Genomic DNA, 24,339 nt, shown 5'->3' with positions numbered 1-24,339 from the left:
AGACACACAAACATCTTTGATTAAAATATATTATAAACTGTTGCATTAATGCAACGATTAATTGAAAAGTTGATTCTTGATGTGTTCGTAGACATGGATATTAAACTGCCTGTAGTCACTACTGTTGCTAACATATCCAGGTTTATTTATTATTATATGTATTATATTATAGAAGACTGAACAAGAATATATATCACTGGATTTTATTTTGACATGAAAAGAAGGATTTGCAAAAAAAACAAAATCAGATCCTCTTTTGAGTTTGGTTTATCTTTTTTTTCATTTTTTGATTCAGACAACAAAAACGGAAATGCTTTTCCATCTTCCCGTTTTTGCATATAATGCACATAAATCTGACCATGTTTGTTTGTCTGTTTGTAGGGAGAGATGTCACGGCTGTGGACCAGACACATCCTGAGCCGATGGTTGTGGGTTCTGTAGGACCAGTGAGCATGGTTGCCTCTGTGGATTAAACAGCAGAGTCAAACTCAAGAATTTGGCCACGATCATGAAGTAAAGTGAAGTAAAAGATTGGCATATGATATACTTTATATTGTCATGATTGCAAAAAGACTACAAACATGTGCTGCAAGAAGAATGAAATCCTCAAAAAATATTGTAGACATATTTTTAATAAAATATATTGGCTTTTATGTTCTGCAAATATGTTGATAACTTGTGAGCCTTATGTCCTAGTAGATAGGTACACACATAAACGACGGGTACTTTGAATCCACAATGCCTGTCTAAATGTGCTTAGATTTACCCAAATAGTTTGTGCGATGAGTTTATACTGATATTCACAGACACGTGCCAGATAATCATACCAATAAACATGCATACATAGATTTCTATAGCCGATTATTGCAGAAGATTGTCCGATGTTTTTTCAGCAGAAAAAAAAATACGAAAGGCGGAACACTTTATTTAGTTCCGCCCGCACGCACGGACATTCCTTCAGTGTAACACGAGAGGGACGCACGCTGGAGCGACTTCCGACGACACAATATTATCAACATTGACAGTATGAGCAGAGTATTAGGTGGTTACTGTTGAACAGTAGAGATAACCATGGAGGTACTTGGAGGAGAGTTTGGGAAAATGACTCCTCAGGAGCTGGCGGCTCCTGTCAACACGATAGCGGTGAGTCACGAGGACGTAAAGACCGAAAGTTTCACACCACGAGTGGAAAAGCGAGCGTTAGCACGGCGGCTATCACGACAGACGGAACACAACCACCAGCTTTTGGAGCGCTGTGTGAACCTAAACCCCAGGCAGTGTGTCCGCTGGAGAGCCACACGTATCCGCATGTGGTCGGGGGAACTGTCAGTTGGCAAATTGAAGATATTTTGATCATTTGTGGTTGGAGAATATAAGTTTCAAGCAATTTGCTCTCACTGCTGGATGATGACAAGAGTAATGAGTAAAACCTTATGTTTTTTAATGTCTTTTTTTATTTACAGGAAAAATGGAAACTGTTACCAGCCTTTCTAAAGGTAAAATGCCAACCGCCATCCACCTGCTGTGTACCCCAAATATCCCATATTGAATTGTATGCTATATGTAGTCTATAAATCCTCTTTCATGATATATGATGTAGCATAATTTATGTTGTGAGAATGTTAAGCTTCCCTGTCATTTATTGTACTTGTTCAATCTGTTTTCCAGGTGAAAGGACTGGTGAAGCAGCACATCGACTCGTTTAACTACTTTATCAACGTTGAGGTAAAACACAACTCCAATTTGAATGTGTGTACGGCTGTATCTTTATGTCAATATTTTCACATTGTTCATGTATTGTTTTCCAGATAAAGAAAATAATGAAAGCGAACGAGAAGATCACAAGTGATGCTGATCCAATGTGGTACCTCAAGTAAGTCACATGATCATCTTCGTTTGGAGGAACCGACAGTTTCACCACAAACGTGTATGAAGCAACTTGTGTTGAGACTATCGAATGATGGTTTATTTATAAATGTTTTCCTTGCAGATACCTCAATATCTACGTTGGCATGCCTGATGTTGAAGAAAGCTTCAATGTGACCAGACCAGTGTCTCCTCATGAAGTGAGCTTTGTTTGTTGTGTAATACTAAGAGAATATTCTGAACCTTTCTTAGCAGAAAGGATTGTGCCGCTGCAGTTCAACATCTTGGTTAGGCTTTTGCTAATCAGAGGCAATTTGTTCATTTTTGAGTGTTGACACTCAAAAACAAACAAAATCCAATCAGTGTCTTTGCAACACTTAGAGCAAATTGCAAAAATGTCAAATATTTGCAAGTTGCAGCTTTTCATGTGAGAACTTTCTCTGTTTCATTTAATTATTAATAACATTTCTGTATTTGAACATTCAGACATGCAAAAAAGTAATGTGATTACACATTAGAAACTTAAAGTATGATGCACATTTTTCACTATGTTTTGATATTTTATGGATTCTGTGATGAATTGATTATTTAAAATCCCTCATTGGTATTTTTGGAAATAATGCAAAAATATATTGTCCTACGAGGACATCAAGGGTCAGAACATTTCCCTCATTGTTTCTGTTGTTTCTACAGTGTCGTCTCAGAGACATGACCTATTCAGCTCCTATCACGGTGGACATAGAGTACACTCGTGGCAGCCAAAGAATCATCCGCAATGCACTGCCCATCGGAAGGTATCATAGTGTCATTTAATTAATCTTAAATGTTTACGTCCCCTCTAAAAATGATCATTTGTACATCACTCACTCATCCTGTGTTACCTTGAAAGTTTTTCTCGCATGCTTTCACAGTGAACAAAGAATCCAAAAACTAAGAAAAGTTTTGATGAATTTCTTGTAAGTGCGAGGAGAGCACCTGCGGACTGTGTGGATGTGTTTTAAATAGTATGGCCTTAGCAAAAATGCATGTAAATATGACTTGGATTACCTTGCATGTGTTTGAGAGTTTGAAAACCAATGTTTTGGATAGTTTTGCTGCTGTTGAACACATCCTCCATTTACTTAATTTCATCAAGATGTATCTCGTTTTTTTTAATTCATTGTTCACCGTGGGGTCATTCGACAAGTTTTCTTTTAGGTAACACAGGGTGAGTAGTAATTTATATACAAATGGTTTGAGTTTTATGATGTTAAACTGTTATTTCTCAGTTTTCTTTTACAATGGTTACAAATAGTACAAAAAGTATACAAAGCTCTGTGTGTTAATATATTTAACTCTGCTTTTCTCAGAATGCCAATCATGCTGCGAAGCTCAAACTGTGTTCTCACAGGAAAGACGCCCATGGAGGTTTCTAAACTCAACGAATGTCCTCTAGATCCAGGTACACACAGGATGACACAGAAGGAGAGCAATAACACACCTTCACAATTATCAATACAGTTTTATTTTTGTATTAGTGGTTTATATGCTCCATGTGGCATTTCTTTACAGGGGGTTATTTCATTGTAAAAGGTCAGGAGAAAGTCATTCTGATCCAGGAACAGCTGTCAAAGAATCGAATCATTGTGGAGCAGGACAGGAAGGGTGCAGTTGGAGCCTCAGTCACCAGGTAATGTCACCACTTCTCCCCTCATCATCCAGTCAGTGCAGGGACAGAGTTTGTTTTTTTTAAAAACCCTGCCATTATTAATACTAGTGCAGATTACAGGATTTATATGCAACTGCTTGTGGAACACACAAAAACATGACACAGACAAAACAAGTCCACAGACAATATCAGTCTTGAATGTCGAATGAGTTCTTGAAATGTGGTCATTCATTTGCTCCATTCGCTCAATCCAAAAAATCTCTGTAAATGTTAACAGAAATCAGAATAGATTTTTTCACAGTCCCAAGAGGCAGATTGTGTGAGTTGTGTGTAAATTTACCAACAATAAATAAATAGTTATGCTTAAAGTTGAAGAGTGTAACCGCATCAACACTGTCAGGAGCATTTAACATAAATCTCTCTGCCAGTATGTATTTAGTGTCATAAACTTTCCCTTAGTTTGTTAAAAGTTAAATGAAAGGCCTGGAACTACAAAGAGATGATTCAGACTTCTTAAAATAGTCCTGTGTTACTTGTCACCGCTATGAAGTCAGTGTTTCATTTTTTCCAGTGATGTATTAGGTCAGTGGTCAGGCTGTTGGCAGGTTTTGATCTAATTCTTTTATGTTTACAGCCATGCAGCAAATGTTACCCTAGTGATGCACTCTGGCTTTATGATCCAGGAAAACTCAAGTTAGGCCCAACTTGTATGTCAACAAACAACATGTGTCTGTATAGATGCAGTGCTTCAAACACATTGTGTGTGTCTTTGAGGTCTAACAAAGTTGTTTATTGCAATAGCCGCCATTTCCATGTCTGTAGTTCAGTGGCGTAATGGTGAAAGCTTTGGGAGGAACGTGTGTCAGACACCCGAGACTGTGAACGACAAAGCATGATCCCATCATAAAAGGCTTCTCCAAAGGTCAAATATTCCACATAACATCTTTTAATATCTGAAACTGTTACTTTTTGCAGTTACAAAAAAGATGGAATTACATATTATATGTTACTTTTGTTTCCATTTCTTATGTTGTTTGTCGAACCTTCTGGTTCTTCTTCATCCGTTCTGATTTTATTTTTTTAATCTTGTCTTCAATTTCAGCTCCACTCATGAGAAGAAAAGCAGAACTAATATGATTGTCAAACAAGGCAGGTTCTACCTGAAACACAACACGCTGTCAGAGGACGCCCCCATTGCCATCATTTTCAAGGTGAAAGAGTTGTTAATTAAAATGACACAGCTAAGTGATACAAAGACTTCAGTAGGGGGTGCTACAGTACAGCTAGAGGAGTTTTTACTGGTGTTGTTGCTTGAGGCAAAAACAGTTTGTTCCCAAAGCAACTTCATCAGATGAAATAACTTTTGCTCTGCAGCCTCCTGAATTATCTGCAATAGAGGATTTCACAACACTTAAACTATGCATATGACATTTTGTGAGAGGTTTATTTGCAGGTTAATGTGCAGTTAGAAGTCAGTAGTTTCAGTAATTCTTCATCAGATTCATTTTCATGTGTCGCCATTTGCTCTCAATGAAAATGTCAGCCAGCCAGTTGGCAATCATTAACTCCTTTCCCCACTGAGGACAAATCTCTCCAAACATGTCCACTTGTGAGTGCCGCGTGTTTGGACCTGAAGTCATTATCCGCAAGACACCGGTTGCATGCTCGCTCTGTTTGCAGTTCTTTTGTAAATCCTGGGTGACTTCTTCCCCGTCCCTCCCTGTGTTTGGCTGCAGAAACAACCTTCGATGAAGTGTTGCGACAGACGGATCAGTTCCCACAGCTTCACATTTCCATAAACAAATGTCAGACAACCTTATGACTTCCAGTCCACGCCTCCTTCTGTGCACACACACTGCTCCTCCTTATGCCTTTTGACTCAGCTCTTGATTCAGTTACTAGATGCAGTCTACTTTGTGTATATTTCATCTAGTTCCTAAGGTTTTTATACAGTTGCATAAATGACATGTTGATTAGTCCACACTTGTTCGTCTAATCTCACTTCCCTTAACACAGTCTCTGCTGGTCGTTCACACAGGGTATGGGCGTAGAGAGTGACCAGGAGATAGTGCAGATGATCGGTACGGAGGAGCATGTCATGGCCAGCTTTGCCCCAAGCCTGGAGGAGTGTCAGAAGGCCCAGATCTTCACACAGACTCAGGTACCTCAGTGGTCCATGCGCGGTGAAATCACTGTCATAAAATTATAGAAACACTACACAGATGTTACATGTAATAGTCAATTCACTAGTTCAAGGGAATCTTTTTTAGTTTTTAACTGTTTTTAATTTAGATTTGCAAAGCAAACAAAAGATATGCCATAATTAAGAATTGTTTACACAACAAACGAGCAAATTATGAAATTACAATAAAAAATATTCATCTACATAGAAATACAAATATAAAAAAGAGAGGCCACTAAGTACATACAGCGCATGATTTAAAAAACAAATTCTGAGTAGAACCAGAACTTTATGGTTTACTTTATTATTTTCAGTTCACTATCAAAATAGATTAACCCGACGTTATGGCGTTTGTTTTTTCTCCGCTTGAACTTGAAATATCAACCAAGTCTTTAGGCAACAAACTGTGGATGTGGCGTTTGAGGGGCGTGTGCTTTTAACCGGCAGGATGGTCAAGTAAATGGATGCAGTCTGTTGCATTATGGGAAATGTAGGATCCATCGTTGAATCTCGACTGCGGCTGCATTGATTTTGACCTTTTTATCTCTTTTTAAAACTGTTTATGAAAGTAGTTGTTCGACATATTTAAAAAATACAGTTATGTCTTCTTCTTGCCGAGAGCCAGATAAAGAGATACCACTTATGTGTGTGCTGTAAATATAAACTTACAGCTGATGAATTTAGTATTACAAAAAGACTGGAAACAATTAGAAAATCAGCCTCTCAGCACCTCTAATGGTGTTCACACTACAAGCGACAAAAGCAACAAAACGGCCAAGTGTGGCGAGCTACATTGTTGGTGGGCACTTGAGCGACACTCAAGTGCTCTTTGACGTCGTTGAATAGCAGTGGGATAAAGGCATTTCTGGATATGGAACGGAACAAGATTTACCAAAAACGTGATTGGTTGATGCTTTACCACAGCATCGTTTCGTCGCCCGTCACACACCTATAAGTGTTGGACGTCATTTTGTAGCTTTGTGTTGACGGCTTCCATTAAAAATGACTTGTAGCCCGTTTAGTCGCCCTTGTAAAGTGTAAACGCAGCATAACGCTTGCTAATTGGAGTCTCTGCTCGTTGCCTGGAGATCACACAGGGACAACAAGACTCAGGAAGTCACATTAGCCCATTAAATCCACTACTTGTCGTTCTCACTCTTTAGTTTTTGTATTAATCTATAAACCAGATGTAGTGGGTTGATTTGTGAGCTAGTGTTGGTAGACAATGTTACCTTTGGACATAGCAGAGCGAGTTGTATGCTAAGCTAACTGCTATCATGTTTAGCGTACAATGGTCACCTCATCATCTGACTCAGCAAGAAAATGAATAAGCATGTTTCTGAAAATGTCAAAATTATTGAGGATTATAAAAATAAAAAAGTACAGATCATGACTCAATGGATTGAACAGACATTGGAAAGCAATAACTGTCCCTCTGTTACGCATTATATGGGACTCTCCAGCGAGTGAGGGTTTTGTGTAAAACAAACATATTTCACTGAGGTTTAAGTTACAGTGTGCTCAGTATAATTAAATTGGACAACATAATAGCTATAACGATAACATCATTACAGTATGATCAAGCTGGAAGTCAATAAAAGGCGTTATTGAATTATCAGCCAGCCCTAATATGCCCATTAAGTCCATCGGAGGATGTTATTGTTCAGACACAAACGAGCAGCTCATGTCTGCTGACAGAAGGTATTTTCTTTGTGTCCCTGTGATCAGATGACGAAGGTTTTGTCTTACCAGCCAGTCAAGTAATGCTTTGGGTGGTTTATTCAGGAGGCTCGCATGTTTTCTTTGACATCTACAGATGAATGCAATCGCCCAATTTGTTTTTTATAAAGATTATGTTGTTAGAGGAACCGGTGATGCATTGATGAGGCCATATTTGCTTCCTAGCAACCGGTCTCCGCAGCTCTCATGTTCCTCAGTCTGCCAGCCTCCGTGATGTCTTTTCATGGTATTCATTGGGTCTCTGTAATGTGCACAATGAGGCCTAAATCTATATAATTAAAGGCAGATAAGGCTTAAGAAACATTGTTATCAGATTATGATAAGTAATCTGCTTAAACTATATTTGTGTGTATATATATATATATATATATATATATATATATATATATATATATATATATATATATATATATATATATATATAAAGTTGAAAAAAAATGAATCACGATTAATCGCATGATTTTTCTGCGATTAATCGCATTATGCGCCAAGTTTTGTGAGTATATGGTGAGTGCACTGACGTCTGGTTGAATGAGGTGGAAATGTGAAGGACACAGCTGACAGGTATCAGCGGTGGCTTTGCACATGCGCAATTTAATGTTCACATATATACACACATACTTGTTCAAGACAACACAGACTGGACTTTTCTCACTGAGGAAAAAAAACTGAACTTACAAATATGAAAAGCATTCATTGCTTTTTTTTTAAGTGAATCAATTGCTGGTCTTTAACATAAACATACATCTTTAACGTAAACAACAGACTGAACATGGACAAATTTATAAAATACATATGTTTGTATGTTAACTTGCTGTTGCTCCAGAGTGCCTGTTATATTGTTCTAATAACATTACTTAAAAATAAAAGAGTACAATACACTAGTTTTTATTTAATTATTGAATTTGGAGCAAAATGCGATTAATCGCAGAAAAAACTTACGATCAATCAGTTAATTTTTATGTATCAATACATGTATATATTGCATTGTGGACACCAGGGTGGGTGGTCTTGCAAAAAGTCGTCAGCCTCATTATGCTTTGACCTTTTCTATAGTTCAGTAGATGGCTCCAGAGGGAGGGGGCGTACATGTTTTTTTTTCTTCGCTCTTTTTCTAGAAAATAATTTAAGCAAATCTTAATGCATTTTATATTTCAAAATAAGTATAACTTGTATAATACCTGACACATCTGCTTCCCTTCCCTAATGGTTATTTGTTGATGTTTTGACCTTTTTGTTTATTTATTTAAATTTGTGTGTGTAAGAGTGAGATTATATGAACATTTGAGATAAAATGTGTTATAAAAAATAAAGCAATATTGTTGTTAGATCAGCACTCGGCTCTTCCTGACCTTCCTGTATCTGCCGCTCTGTGTTTCAGGCTCTCAGGTACCTGGGGAATAAAGTGCGGAGACAGCGCATGTGGGGAGGCCCCAAGAAGACCAAGATGGAGGAGGCCAGAGAGCTTCTGGCGTCTCTCATCCTCACACATGTGCCTGTATGTTTGTTAACTGACAAAACAAGAGTCACAGAGTATTCTCTGAAAATACCACAGAGTGTTATCATTGTGCATTTTGTCTGCAGGTCAAAGAGTTTAACTTTCGGGCAAAGTGTATTTACCTGGCTGTGATGGTTCGGAGGGTGATCCTGGCTCAAGGGGAACACAAAGTGGACGACAGAGATTACTATGGCAACAAACGTCTGGAGTTGGCTGGACAGGTAAGCCTCTGCTCCATGTGGTGTCATTTACTGTTGGGTTGACGCCGTATTTAATCTGCCAAAGACATGCAGGTCCATTTAGTTCATTTTATTTGTTAATTTGTCAACGAATCAACAGGAAATCAGTTCTGACATTAAAAGGCACCCTGTTGAACTGTGTGTTTCTATCTGAAAGGTGTTTTCTACCTTTTTCTTTACTCACTAGAAAACAAAACAGGCTTGGTGCTAATTAATAATACATGCGTAGAAAAGAACAAATATCACTTGCATGTTCCCGTGCAAATGGGTCTCAGCGCTGGACCAGAGGACAGCCCCGATCTCTCACCTGCATCTTTGTTCCTGCCGCCTTCTTTTAATAAGACGCTCATTATTTCTATTCAGCTTTGTTTTTCCCTGTTTTGTTTTCAACCCCGCCCCCCACCTACCGCCTGTATTTCAGCCTGGCTTTGTCAGGAGAGAGATATGCAGCGGCACCAAAATCCAGAGGCTGTGGAAGCATGGGGATTTTTCAGCACCGTGACAATAGAATTGCTGCCTTGACTGGAGCGATTGAGCTAATCCGCAGGCCCGGCTCTGATAATGTAATTACTGCTGTCTTAAGGCCTTTAATTTCCCCCCCAACCTTCTCTGTATAAGGAGCAGGAGATGTAGGAGGGAGGGTGCACAGACCCCTCTTTCAATAGGGGGCTTACACACTAACAACGCCAGCAATCTCTCCTCACTCTCCAATTATGGTTCCCTGACATTCAACTAATTGGCCTGGCTGCGCAACGGAAGCTTAATTTCTTTATTAATTTTAAGCAGCGCTGCCTGCTTGTTTTTGATGTATGCTAATGCAAAGGGTGGGAGGGGGTTGTGAGAGGACAGGGACCTGGGACGGAGGCCAGGGTCAGGCTTATCAGTGAGCCGGCACACCTGGTTATTAAATCTGACTGTAAACACACATCAGTACTGATTAAAGGCAGGAACATATGCGAGGTGCCAGTAGATCTGAGAATCTGACTATGAAGATACAATGACAACTCTCTGAAGTCACTGTTCAAACTCAACATCCTGGCTGGGGATGTGACAAGGGAATAAAATCATTCAAAAATGTTCTGACTGATGATGGTCTCTCTCTTTCTCTACCTTTGTCTCAGCTCCTGTCTCTGCTGTTTGAAGATCTGTTTAAGAAGTTTAACTCTGAGTTGAAGAAAATCGCTGACCAGATCATCCCCAAGCAGAGAGCCGCTCAGTTTGACGTGGTGAAGCACATGCGGCAGGATCAGATCACCAACGGCATGGTCAATGCCATATCCACTGTGAGTGTCCGCCAGTCAGAGGCCATAATTATAGAGCAACCATGAAGTAAGAAGGAAGCGCCTCACAACCGGATGAACCAGATTTAAAACATTTTGCCAACAAACATCTGGCCTCTGGAAAGAGTCTGTAAGCAACAGAGTCCTGTCTGCTCCTTCCTTATGAACACATAATGCTCAGACTACTACTACAAACCATAATCACATACTTTTACTTTAATGATTAAAATAAATGTAACTTTTACATTTTCTTTTGGTTTTGTAACTGTGTTTGTTTTTTAAATACACAATGTAGACAAAAATTGAATTATATATAAGAAGGGGATTATACTTACAAAAAAGAAACGTAGTCTGTTAAAATGTAAACAGGCATCATCTGAGCTGAGACCGCACACCTCCACCCAACGCAGTGTTGAGGCTGAGTCATTGCATGTTTGTTAATTAAAAATGTACTATTAGGAAGGTTATTAATAATATATAAATCTCTGTCCACAGGGAAACTGGTCTCTGAAGAGATTCAAGATGGACCGTCAGGGTGTCACGCAGGTCTTGTCTCGTCTCTCTTTTATCTCGGCCCTCGGTATGATGACGAGGATCTCCTCCCAGTTTGAGAAGACCAGGAAGGTCAGCGGGCCGCGCTCCCTGCAGCCGTCCCAGTGGGGCATGTTGTGTCCGTCTGACACACCTGAGGGAGAGGTGAGGGAGCTGAATATCGTCTAAATGCTGAAATCAGAGTTATTATGGAACATGCAGAGCTGAAATGAGCCACAAGGGACCGTGTTGCAGCTCTTGTTGTGGAGCATAGCGTTGTACTAACAGCATTAGGTGTCCACTCAATATTGTTCTAGATTGATTTGGTGTGGTCCTCACAAAGATGTGTGGTTCAGTGTTGTTTTGTGCGTAACATGTTAATTAGGTTAATAATGAAATATGTTAATTAATGAAAATGTATGATGAAATCATACATCAAGATATTGTGCTACACAATTACTTTGTCGTAATTAAATATGAGATCAGATTTTTTTTTTATTTAATAAGAAAATAATTAATTTGTGAAGTAAGAGTAGACAAATCAAGTTTTTTGTTTTATACACTTTTTATTTATTGAATTACTAGAAAACTACCTATATCATGAAAGAATATTTTTTTATATATTAGCCGTCCCTAGTGGGAATACAAATAAGCGTAACCGTCTGTATAATACAGCAAGTGTTTCTATCCTGGTTTTGGTTTGTAGGCCTGTGGTCTGGTGAAGAACTTGGCTCTGATGACCCACATCACCACCGACATGGAGGACGGTCCGATCGTCAAACTGGCCTTCAACCTGGGAGTCGAGGACGTCAACCTGCTGTGTGGAGAGGAGCTCTCCTACCCGAGCGTCTTCCTTGTCTTCCTCAACGGTAAAACTCCTCTGCACCAGTGCAGCCCAATAAATAAACACAAAGAGAACTAACAGTGGATGCTGTTGCTTTGGATCAATTGAAAAGAAAGTTTAATCCTTCCTGTTTTGAATGCATTGCTTTTGAACATGAAGGGGAAATATTCTGTTTAGTTTACAGAAAGCAATTTTGTATTTTGCAGGGAGGCTGATAAGTCATTAATTTCATGGCAGCAGTAGGTAATATTCTTGAGTCAGAACTTGGCCCCTTAATTACTGTATATGTTTGTCTCACCACTGATAACTGTCAAATTATATTAGCTGCCATACCATTTAATTAGTTGGTAGCAGCAGGTGTCAAAGCCTTTTAGAGTGTGTTCACTGCAAATGTGCCCTCACACAGAGGCAGAGCACAGTGCCTCCTCTGTTCTCCACCCATTTGTCTGTCAGACTTGATATGAGCAAACCCCTGCAGGCAGCCGGAGCTCTGCTTTCACCAGCCGAGTACACCACTGTATACACATGCTGTTTCTCTTTTTCTTTCCATTTAAAGTTTGCGAATGGGAGTTCAGACTTTAAACCATAAGTAGAATTTGTTCACTGTGCATTTCAAGTTATCTGCTGCAACTTTTGGACTTATAAAAAAGGATGTTGCAGGAAAAAAAAATGATCTTCATGTCTAAGACTGATACCAGGTTATGTTGAAAGGTGATGGTGGGTACTTGAGTGTTTGTGTAGTTAAAGTTTGTGCATTATCTGTGTCTGTCTGCATCATGTCAACAGGTAACATTCTCGGTGTGATTCGAGATAATCACAAGCTGATCAACACCTTCAGACTGATGCGCAGGGCCGGTTTTATCAACGAGTTTGTTTCAATCTCCACCAACTTGACCGACCGCTGCGTCTACATCTCTTCTGATGGAGGACGTCTCTGCAGGTGGGAAACTTTCAACCTGGACTGATGCAACACAATGCATTCAAAAAGCCTGACAAATAACTGCTGCGGTACACATTCTGTAATACTAAATGAGTCTCCATCAGCCAGACGTTTGTACAGCACAATCACAGGAAGTTTTAATTTTTTATTCATTTAAAATGGAAAAATATACCTTTCTTAACAATGTGATGGTTTTTAATAACACACAATATGCAAAAGCTGTCTCCTTAGTAGTTTGACAGCGTTCTGCTTCGTTCTGTGTTCTCCATCAGGCCGTACATCATCGTGAAGAGGGGACAGCCCACGGTGAAAAACAAACACATTGAAGACCTGTCACAGGGCTACAGGTGAGGCTGGGAGTCAGGAGGAGTTTTTAGGAGCCTATTTACTTGCAGATAAAAATATAATAATAATAATAATAATAATAATAATAATAATATAAAGAACTAATTTATATATGACTTAAACACTTTTCTTCCCTCCAGAACCTTTGAAGACTTTCTGCACGAGGGCCTGGTTGAGTACTTGGATGTCAATGAGGAGAATGACTGTCAGATCGCCCTTTATGAACACATGATTAGCAAGTGAGCAGCACCTGACACACTCAGAAAATGGGAAAGGGTTCTCCTGATTTTCTTTCAGTCATTCAACGCTCTGGTTTCACTGCCGCCCATATCCGTTTGTTTTCTTCAGAGCCACAACACACTTGGAGATCGAGCCCTTCACGTTGCTCGGGGTGTGTGCCGGCCTCATTCCCTACCCGCACCACAACCAGTCACCTAGGAACACATACCAGTGTGCTATGGGCAAGCAGGCCATGGGTAAGACTCAGCTGAGCAGGTCTTTAAACTGTAGAGATCTCAAATCCTTTTTCACACATCCTCCACACAGCGACAGTGTTTACTTCTGTGCATGCATACTCGCAAGCACAGATACTGACAGTAATTTAATCTTGTATCAAGACTATTCTTCAGCCTCCTAAATCTGCTGGTTCAGAGTTTAGAGTTTTATTTGCACAAGTTAAAATCTCAAAAGGACATTAGAATAACAAACGGGATAGATACAAGCAGCCTGCTGGTTCGTCTCCCCCAAAACTTTGCTCCTGCTCTACTTCTTGTCAGAATACATTTGTATGTGTGATTGAGTATTTGTCTTATGTGTATGTGTGTGTCTGTGTATGCGCATGGACATCAAACATGGGGCGCTTGCGTAGGTCTTCTATTGTACTGTGTGTGTGCGGAGGCCCTTTCCCTGCCAGTCACCCAGAGTGTCATTAGCAATTCATTGTGTCTGCTCTGGCTGTGCTCAGGGGGTCAGTGTGCTCAGCTGCGAAAGACCACAGAGTGCGCACCCGCGGCTCCTTGGTAACCAAAACTTCCCCAAACGGCCCTGCTAACATTCGTAAGAGCTGCGGTCACCCCCACCCCAGCGCTTTACCTCCGTCCGTCACCTCCTCCCTTCCCCCCGTTATTACAAAAACACAGACTGGAACTATATTTGGCCCAATATCCTCTGCCTTGTCTGTTTTGTGTGGGCAGCCCTATACATGTGCAAATCTGCTTGTGTGGCTCGGGCCTATTATCACAGACTGTGCTTGTAGCCTGATTGTGAAGTAATAGCATCTGACAAATGTCAAGGCTTCCAGGGAGGCCGGGCTTTATACCGTAACACAGCCCGCTCCTCCACTCCGCTGCCCTGTGATGGTGCTAACCAGACCCAGCCCCGACCCACGACCCACCCAACAGGAGGATTTAACTCGTATAATCCACTCATAATTGATTTATAGACAGTTACAAATTGTGTGCATTGACATAGCCCTGGACATCAGAATACAGGTTATATCTGTCAATAATGATATGTATCACTGCGTGGCATGTTTTCTAGTAATTCAATAAATAGTCTATAAGAGATAACCAGATGGTTTTGTATAGTCTAATGTAATACTGAAAAATAAAAGGTACAGAGTAGGTTTCTCATTTAATTATGAACTTTAGTGCAAAATTATTTAGGAGCCTTTTGTTAGTATGTGGTTGTTATCAATTTAGACCACTTAATGATGTGTCGCGATATATATTTAATCAAAATATGATTATATTTAAAGATAATCAATTATTATATTTGATTATTGCCCAGCACTACATTGACACGGGAACTTTCAAAATATTGATAAATATGCAGTAAACGCTAACAAGATAGGTCCATATATCCATAAATATATCCATACAGCGAGTCGCAGAGATAAATTCTCCTTGTCTACTCTCTTCAGGTACTATCGGCTACAACCAGAGGAACCGTATCGACACACTAATGTACCTGCTGGCGTACCCTCAGAAGCCCATGGTCAAAACAAAAACCATCGAGCTGATTGACTTTGAGAAGCTGCCTGCCGGTCAGAACGCCACCGTGGCCGTGATGAGCTACAGCGGCTACGACATTGAGGACGCTCTGGTCCTCAACAAAGCCTCGCTTGACAGAGGTGACGGTGCATGTTGTCCGTTTCACAGGATTTTTTTTTTTTTTTTTAATCTAAATTATCAATTGGATTTTACTTTAAAAATATCTCTATTACAATATATTTGTGTAACAACAACCTGTTCAGGTCTCAAGACATCCTGATGTTTCCCTCCAGGGTTTGGCAGGTGCCTCGTCTATAAAAACGCTAAGTGCACGTTGCGACGTTACACCAACCAGACCTTTGACAAGGTGATGGGGCCCATGCTGGACGCTGTCACACGAAAGCCAATCTGGAGGCACAGCATCCTGGATGCTGACGGCATCTGCTCCCCTGGTGAGTACCAGCAGGACTGATAGAGACCCAGCATGCATTGCTGCTCTTTACCAGGCTCCACTGCTCCAATAATATGATTGACTATATTATTAATAATACAACCTCATCTTGAACTAAACTCCTTTGAGGGATGATTCGATGTGCAGTATTTTACAGGATATCAGTCTATTTTGCTGGCATTGGCTTGTTAATGATGTTTTACTCAATAAGTAATTTTTGTTTAAGGCCTCGTGAAAATTATCACATGACTTGATGTGATTTAATTGCTGTTCAAACATGTTGAGGTGGTAGTTGATTGGCACACTTAATGTGCTTTTGTAGATGGAATTGTTTGGAAATAAATAAGGGGCACATATTCATTGTATAAATAAACAGTCAACAAATAATTTTAATAAAAATGTGATGCACATCCTGGTGCATGTCTATTCTTCTCGTCATTCAAAACTTGGTCTAGATTTTAGACTGTAAGCTCATCTGTGCAGGCGATCGTAAACCTATAATGTGTCTTGTGTGGGGCACAGGTGAGAAAGTGGAGAACAAGCAGGTGTTGGTGAACAAGTCCATGCCAACCGTCACCCAGGCACCACTGGAGGGCAGTACCCAGCCAGGCCAGCCCCAGTACAGAGACGTGCCCATCAGGTGAGTGCCCTTCTGCTGCCAACTTCACACCCACTTTTCAGCCTTTGTATGTAACCAGAAACAGTTCAACTTTCTTTTGATTTCTTGCTGTAAAGAAAACCATGTATTCTTCCTTTTTTTTGCTGCAGCTACAAGGGCTCAACAGACTCATACATCGAGAAGGTCATGATTTCATCCAACGCCGAAGATGCTTTCCTCATCAAAATCCTCCTCAGGCAGACTAGGAGGCCGGAGATAGGAGACAAATTCAGCAGTCGACACGGACAGAAAGGTGCCAACCTCAGCACTGCCGGACCGAAATCTCAACACATTTAGGTGTTGAGTTGAAACCTAAATGTGAAGAATAAAGAGCACTGCGCTAATATCCACCACTTAAAGCACCAAAGTTAAACCTGTCATGAGAGACTGTAAATGACTGGGTGGAAAGAACTTTGGTCGTCTCTGTGCCGGAGCATTTGTTGAGTCAAGTCCCAGTAGCTGTTGCTCTGTCACTGCCCCCCTGTCCTCATCTTTCAAGAGCTCTTTTCAATTAATTGGCTCTTTGTCCTGTGCCAGACTATGCAAATTTATTACACCCCTGCAGTATTCTGCTGCTGCTGGAGAAAAAGTGTTTACAACCTCCATTGTTTTGCAGCACCTCCCCTATTGAGGGTTTGTATGATGTTTTAATCAAAAAGCTAACTGGCGCCATGCATAATTTACTCTCCTCATTAACGCAGTGGCCACTGAGCGGTCAGCTCGGGGTGGGACAATGTCTTCTGTCTCAGATAGTGACGAAGAGAGAGGGGTCGTCGTGGGGTTAGCTGGAGACCTGGATGGAAACTCCCAGATGTGCAACTGATGTACGGCTAGTCGGGTCAATCGGAGCTCCCTACTGTCATGTTGAGGTGTTCACGGACACTACACAATTAAGAAATGGGAAGCTTTTTTCTTTGCTCCAGTGGACTTGTATTTGTATGTAGCCACCTAAATATTTCAAACTGAATTTTATTATTTTATTAGAATTTGGCTGTAGCAATAGATCTTACAGCTACTCATGACTAGTCTCATAAGTCCTGGTCAGCAGAGCAGAATAAGTTAATTATTTACACACACACACACACACACACACACAGCTGTGGAGGTGGGGGAGGCGGTGAAGGGGTTGTCAGTAGTAGGGGCCCATTGTGCGAGCCGCCAGCGTGGGGCTGTATGAGCTGTGATGGAGGGCTCTGGACCCTTGCTGTTGTCTTGCCTTTCTCTGCTGATTTCATGCCTCTTTTATCATTCACTTTCACACAAAACAAACAACACCGAGGATGTCTGCTATGGGAACTAGTGTCTCTCTGAATCTTTCTAATCACCTTCTCCTGCATTTTCCACTTTCTTTCCTCCTCTTCTCTTTGCTCTTTTATCCTACTTTTACCCTGATTTTCAAACCTTTCCTTTTACTGCTTTTTCTTTCTTTCTTTCTTTCTTTCTTTTCCCCTTTTACCTTTTCTTCTGGCTCAGCCGTACTCGCCTTTTTTATTTTTCTTTTCACCTTCTTCCTGCTCTTGGATGACTTTCCAGCAAATCGCTGTACTTGTTCCCAGTCAACATCCTGCAACGACATCCTGTATGGCATCAACAGTCTGCTGTGTTGCTGACTGGTCGGCTAATAGTGAATTTTCCCCACGTGCACGGATTCAATTTCTCCTCTCCAGTTGATCCCTTCCACTTCCTCAGAGTTAAACTGAAAGTCATGGGTGTGTAATCCCGGTCTCCCTGTCAAGCTAAGCACCTTTCTCTACTTCCTGCGCTCCTTCTCTTCTCTCCTCTCTTTTTTCTCCTTTTTACATTTGCAAATGGGCCTACAATCTGTTTACCCTGGCCAGGGAAGAGTGCCTCGGCCCCTCAGCAAACATTTGCACTCACACTTAAACTCCTGGCTAGCAGAGCGCTTGTCCCTCACATCATGTGAATCAAAAGAGCACCCTGTCTGTCCACATGAGTATGGAAATGTCATTCTGTCAGAGGTCCACTCCGGGCCTTGTTGCAGCAAAAGGTTTAACTGGAAGTCTTCTTGTATTTTTACTTTGGCCAAAGCTGGTTTGACTTGTTGGTAACGTTTGAAGATGGTGCTAAAACTAACAATTATATTCCTGACTTTTTTTATTGACTATTTTTAAGATGAATCATTAAGTCTTAATGAAAAATGCTCATCATGAGTTCCTAGAGCCCAAAATGGCGTCTTTAAAATACTTTTTTTGTCCACCCAACAGCCCAAAGTTATGAGATTTACAATGATGATAAATTCAGAAGATAATCTGATCCTAAAATGAAAGACATTTTTGATTGATAAATGACCCAAACAATCAAGTAAATGTTTACATTTTTTTAGTTGACTTTTCTTGATTGAATGATTCTTTATTAGAACAAAATCTTGCAACATTAATTTAAGATAAATCACTTTAAAATGCTCGTTGTGCTTCATCTGCATTTTCTAGACCAGTATAGTCATTCTGCTGTGTGTCCAGATGTGCGCATTGACTTTAATATGTTGTTGTTTTTCTGTGTCTATCAGGGGTTTGTGGCCTCATCGTTCCACAGGAGGATATGCCGTTCTGTGACACAGGCATCTGTCCAGATATTATCATGAACCCTCACGGATATCCCTCCAGAATGACGGTACGAACTGGTGAAGAACATATTTTGTTGGTTTTAATCTAACAATGACCTGTGGAGAAACTACATTACTGTATTTTCGCAACAGGTCATTTCATTGTTTAAATAATTAAAAGGTGATGTAATTAGGTTTGCAAATAATGATTTGTTTTACTCTTTATTAATCCATCAGGTGTTTGGTCTGTATATTAGATTGCTTTTATTATTATTTTGTATTTTCACTTTTATACTTTGCCACAGCTCAAGGTGACGTCTTCAAACGTCTTCCTTTGTCTGACCTACAATCCAAAATTTGAAAGTATTCAGTTTACTAGAACAGAAACAAATAATCACTCTTGAACTGCTGGAACCAGTATTGTTCTTTATTATTATAATTATTTCATCTCTAATTCTGTGAAATGTTTGTCCGATTGATCAAATCAACTTTTATTTGGCCGAAGGTTCTGTAACTTGATCCGTCGACAGCTGAGTTCAGTCTGAATCACCTCCGTCTCAGCGTTGACCGCTGGTTGCTCTTCATAAGTTTGTATCGGCTCTTCTCAGACGAAACCGTCATCCTCCCTGCTCCCCTGCTCTCGGGGTTATCGTTGGCTTCCAGAGCACACGACCATTGACGGCACTAAGCAGCAATCTAACTGTTCACGAACAGATATTTGTTGCTGTGGAGACGGCCGCCTGTAGCAGCGTGTGGAAGTTTTATCAAACATGCACAGTACATCTAAACTGCAGGATGGTGCTGAATGTGAATGACATGGAACTTGGCCCCGTTTCCACCAGCTTTTTGTCCCTTGCACTGTAAAAACTTGAATGATCTTTACTGCTGAAGTTGTCAGTGCCAGTGTGTTTGCGCACTGTGGTTGTCATGGAAAAGACTCAGAAATGTTTGGCTCGGGAAGATGTCTCTGTGGCCTGAGAGTGAAATGAGAGTAGGTGTTTCCTTTTATGTGATGGGGTCAGGGGTCCTCTGGGTGGGACCTTTGAGGGAATTGTTGAAATCAGTCATCCTTAGACTGCCGGTCCCACCCCATGGGGTACATGTGTAATCTATTCTCACCCACAATATCAACATTTGGTGCCAGGAGAGAGTGTAAAACACAAAAGATGTATGTTATGAACAGAGCCATTGTGTCTGATTCTGCCAGGTGGGAAAGTTGATTGAGCTGCTGGCTGGGAAAGCCGGAGTCCTGGACGGACGGTTTCACTACGGTACGGCGTTCGGAGGCAGCAAGGTGAAGGATGTGTGCGAGGATCTCATCCGCTATGGATACAACTACCAGGGCAAAGATTACGTCACCTCAGGAATCACTGGGTAATAAAGAGCTCAACCCCTGTAACACAACTCACATTACCGGCTGCTTTCTAAGTGTTTTTTTTTGTTTTTGTTTTTTTTACTCAGAGGAATAAAGTAATCGAAAATCATCATATTTGATAAATATTAAAACCCTTTTCTCAGAGCAATTTAAATTTGTATTGAGTTTGCATCAACAATAATATATATATATATATATATATATATATACACACACACACACACACACACACACATTTTACACATAATATTTAAGTATTAAACAAAAAAGTGGTGATTGTTTATCTCACTGGGAAAAATCCATGACCTGAATATGAATATGCTGTCACAAATATATTTATTTATTTATTTATTAATTATAGTGTGATGTGTATCCATGAAATGTAAAAGTGAGCTGGGGCACAGTCCTCACCAGCGCTCCTTAAAGTCATGTGTTTTTAACCAGGTGTCTCAGTGCACACCTCCTCAAAGCAGGTGTCAGCTTTGTTTCTGCTTCCCATCTTTACTTTATCTGTAGGAAATGATGAGGATTCATAAATACAAACTATGATGAAGAGATGTCCCATGGGAGTAGATTTATGAATTGGTTCACTCCTTGTGGGTCGTCAGGAAAGTTTTTAGCCTTCAGTATCTAAAGAAATCTATCAAAGTAATTTTTCAACTGTTCAAATTAGGATTAACTCCATTGAGCAACTGCTGCAAAAATAAACAGGCCGACAAGTTGATCTTTGCTTAGCTGAAGCTAGTCTCTTCATTGATAAGCATTGGATTTGAGTTTACACCTAACAGCTTCAGAAAATGCTCAAATCATGGGCTGTTTGATTTGTACGACTACAGTTCAGACCTTGCTGTCAAAGTATATCATTATGGCAGCTAACTGTCAAATGCAGGATGCCTGAGCTTCCCAGAGACACCTGAATGCACCATCATGTTTTTAGCATCAAGTCCCTTTAAAGCAGCTTCTGCTCTCTCCTGCATCAAGACAATAATGCAACTTTTATTAATAAACGTAGAAACACTCATGACAAATGCGACTCACAATTTCACAGACCACAACATTATTCAAATGGTTGAACCAACAATCAGAATCCCCACAAATGTCTATTTTGCAACCGCAAAATGTTTGTACTTGGTGTTTATAACATAAATGGTTTATGTTATTGAATTGAGTGCTAATTGAGGTATTCTGTACTGTAGTGATGTAGACCTTTACAGATGCATTAGCTGATATCTGCGTATTTTCCTCAGGGAACCTCTGGAGGCTTATATCTACTTTGGACCGGTGTATTATCAGAAACTGAAACACATGGTGCTTGACAAAATGCACGCCAGAGCCCGAGGCCCCAGAGCCGTTCTCACCAGGTAAAATCAACATTCCCACTGTAAACGCATAGAAATAACATCAATGAAACCGTGCTGCTCTCTTTTACCAATACCTCTATAACTCTGGCAATATTATTCCGCATCTGTTTCGTTATCAGACAGCCTACGGAGGGCCGCTCCAGAGACGGAGGTCTGCGTCTGGGCGAGATGGAACGTGACTGTCTGATCGGCTACGGAGCGAGCATGTTGCTGCTGGAGCGCCTCATGATCTCCAGTGACGCCTTTGAGGTGGACGTGTGCGGGAAATGCGGCCTGTTGGGATACTCCGGGTGGTAAGTTGAACACTTCTGTCAACAACTGCAGATCTGTTGATCTGTTTCTGCTGGAAGCCAATATATAGGTTAAGCTATTGCACGTCAATGGACGTCAGCTTGTGTCCCTCTCATGGACCGGTGTACATTACTGTGTACTGAAAGAGCAAGAAACGTCACGGAGCATCGTTGTTTTCAGTAAAACGTTTAACGTGAATAATAATTTACATTAACCTTTTTTTTTTAATGACTCATCACTTTTGGGTTGAAGCTGTGATCTTTTGGTCACAACAATGTGAAGCTGGACAGCAAACTGAGAAGTTAGAAGTTTAATTTTAGGACTGATATAATTTTCTTGATAAAAAGCAATGAGGTTTAAATAGTTCAGCATACGTAAAACAAGATGTTTTAGCACATATTGTAATGCAGACCAGAAGCCGCCGTGGAGCCTGGATGTTGGTTTGTCAGACAACTATGTCAGACATCTAAAATGTCTGACATAGTTACAGGAGGGGATACAGATTAAATATCGAAACTAAAACTGGGGCGTTTCTTGATAAATCTCTGACCGGCTCTCGTCTTCAGATCTGATGGAAGTTCAGTTGTGAGTCCTCTAGTTTGTCCACAGTCTGACTCTCAGTTTGAATCTTCCAGGTGTCACTACTGTAAGTCTTCCTGCCACGTTTCCTCCCTGCGTATCCCGTACGCCTGCAAGCTGCTGTTCCAGGAGATGCAGTCCATGAACATCATCCCCCGACTGAAACTGTCGCGCTACAACGACTGACCAGGACAGAAACACCTGTCTGTGTGAGTGAAGGGTTTAGAGGTTTCATTTACATGGTCTGAAACTGTGATTGTTAAAGCTGTTAGAGCTGTGAATGAGAAGTAACACTTTAAAGCCTTTAAGGAACTAGTTTATTGATATTTTTGTTGATGTTTACAAACCAAAACAGTGAGAAGTTTATCATTTATGTTTATACTTTCTCACCATTGTGTTTTTCTATCTGTATATAATAAACAAAAAAGGATTATTTCACAATCAGCTGCTGTGTTTGCTGCTATTTGGTTACTTTTAACTCAGCATTTCCTGTTTGATTCCAAATATTTACAAGGGCACTTTTTGGAGAGAAAAAAATCTAAACACAACTTCTGATCAAGCATGAATAATAAGACATAGTTTATATATATATAATTAAAAAAAACAGCTACAGTTCATAAACACTTCTTTTTATTTTGTTTCTTCGAAAACTAAATAATTGCTTTTGCGTGTTTAACGCTACAAATTCAGTAGTGAAAAGTCAATCTTAAAATAAGTATTTTTTTAAATTGTTCAATGTGTTTTCAGGCACAAACTGTTTTGTAGCAAAGAGGTTGTGTCTTGTTTTCCAAAGTCATCTTCATGTTGGGACGTCAACATGACGACCCCCCGGCCGTCACACACACTTCTAATCCAGCCTCAGATCTTCGTTTCATGGTATTTCCTGTCTGCTTCTCTGCTTCTAATGCAAATTGGCAAAAAAAAAAAAGAAGTAATCCTTGAAAAAAAAGAAAGAAATCATTAGGTGATAATACAGCTTCGTAAACTAGAAACTCAAAGTAAAAGTGTTTGGGGTCACTTCAGGTGCGATTCATGTGCGGATAAAGCAGTTATTTTGTCTGTTCAGCCGTCAAATGTTGTTTTGTACCACATGATGGGAGAATGGGTAGAAGATCCCAACAGGAGCAACCGTATCAATGTCAACAGTGTAAAAACACAAATTATTTTATTTTTTTTCAACATAGAAAATATAAATTGACCTCATGGAATATAAAAAGTGATTATGGTGAGAAAACACACGTAAATCTTTGGTCTTGAAAGTTAAAAATGCACAATATTATGGTGAAATGTCAAACCAGGGGATCAGCGACATGCTTGAAATTTGTTATCTTAGTCAAGAAATAACAAATATAAATCTGTTTTCTGATATCGATTGATTCATGTAACGATTTAGCAGGCAAATGGCATGAATGTGTCCCATGATGATCCAGTACAACAAACATTTGAGTACCTCATTTTTGTTTGTGGCTACTAACGATAATTTTCATGAGCATTTAATGTGTTGTTTATTTTCGTGATTCATTTATTAGTATTTAGGTCGTAGTTTTTTAGATACTGAATTTAAAATTGTGGAAGAACAAACAACGGAAACAGTAAATATTTACATTTGAGAAGCTGAAATGTTTAAAAAGACTGGACGCGATTGTTAAAGTTGTTGCCTAATAGATTAATCAGCTAATTATTGCAGCACTTTATTTATTTGTTTATCTTACATCTTGCTATAACAATAGAAAACATCATCATGATATGAATCTCCTTAATATCAATGAGCAATAATAATGAATTATCAGCCAGCTCATCAAACTACTCAGCTAAAATATTTCCACATATTTCTTTCTAAACAAGTCCATTAGAAACTGATCAAATGCTCATAAAACCATCATAAAACATGTAATGAGTTTGTATTTACAACTTGAGATCATTTTAGTTTCACAGAAGATAGTTCTCTCTCTCTGTA

The 24,339-nt window shown here is 39.9% G+C and overlaps 1 protein-coding gene across 1 annotated transcript; it reads left to right on the top strand.

Moving 5' to 3' along the window:
* Positions 1 to 994: 994 nt before the first annotated feature.
* polr3b (polymerase (RNA) III (DNA directed) polypeptide B) lies at positions 995 to 22,946 on the top strand. Its single transcript, XM_068602733.1, has 28 exons — positions 995 to 1,143; positions 1,464 to 1,496; positions 1,669 to 1,725; positions 1,809 to 1,873; positions 1,991 to 2,066; positions 2,560 to 2,660; positions 3,216 to 3,307; positions 3,418 to 3,535; positions 4,617 to 4,725; positions 5,553 to 5,675; positions 8,818 to 8,934; positions 9,021 to 9,155; positions 10,295 to 10,456; positions 10,949 to 11,149; positions 11,691 to 11,853; positions 12,615 to 12,768; positions 13,041 to 13,115; positions 13,254 to 13,352; positions 13,462 to 13,589; positions 15,035 to 15,244; positions 15,398 to 15,556; positions 16,078 to 16,195; positions 16,324 to 16,466; positions 18,741 to 18,844; positions 19,984 to 20,150; positions 21,399 to 21,512; positions 21,632 to 21,805; positions 22,439 to 22,946. Exons 1-28 carry the CDS (start codon positions 1,072 to 1,074, stop codon positions 22,566 to 22,568), a joined length of 3,399 nt encoding a protein of 1,132 aa, XP_068458834.1. The 5' UTR covers positions 995 to 1,071; the 3' UTR covers positions 22,569 to 22,946.
* Positions 22,947 to 24,339: the final 1,393 nt, after the last annotated feature.

Source organism: Clinocottus analis, unplaced genomic scaffold, assembly GCF_023055335.1.
Source record: "Clinocottus analis isolate CAN_PGR_092001 unplaced genomic scaffold, fCliAna1.0.p SCAF_6, whole genome shotgun sequence".
In the NCBI taxonomy this organism is placed as follows: domain Eukaryota; kingdom Metazoa; phylum Chordata; class Actinopteri; order Perciformes; family Cottidae; genus Clinocottus; species Clinocottus analis.
The sequence above is the reverse complement of the archived record's forward strand: the minus strand, read 5'-3'. Positions and strand labels throughout refer to the sequence as shown.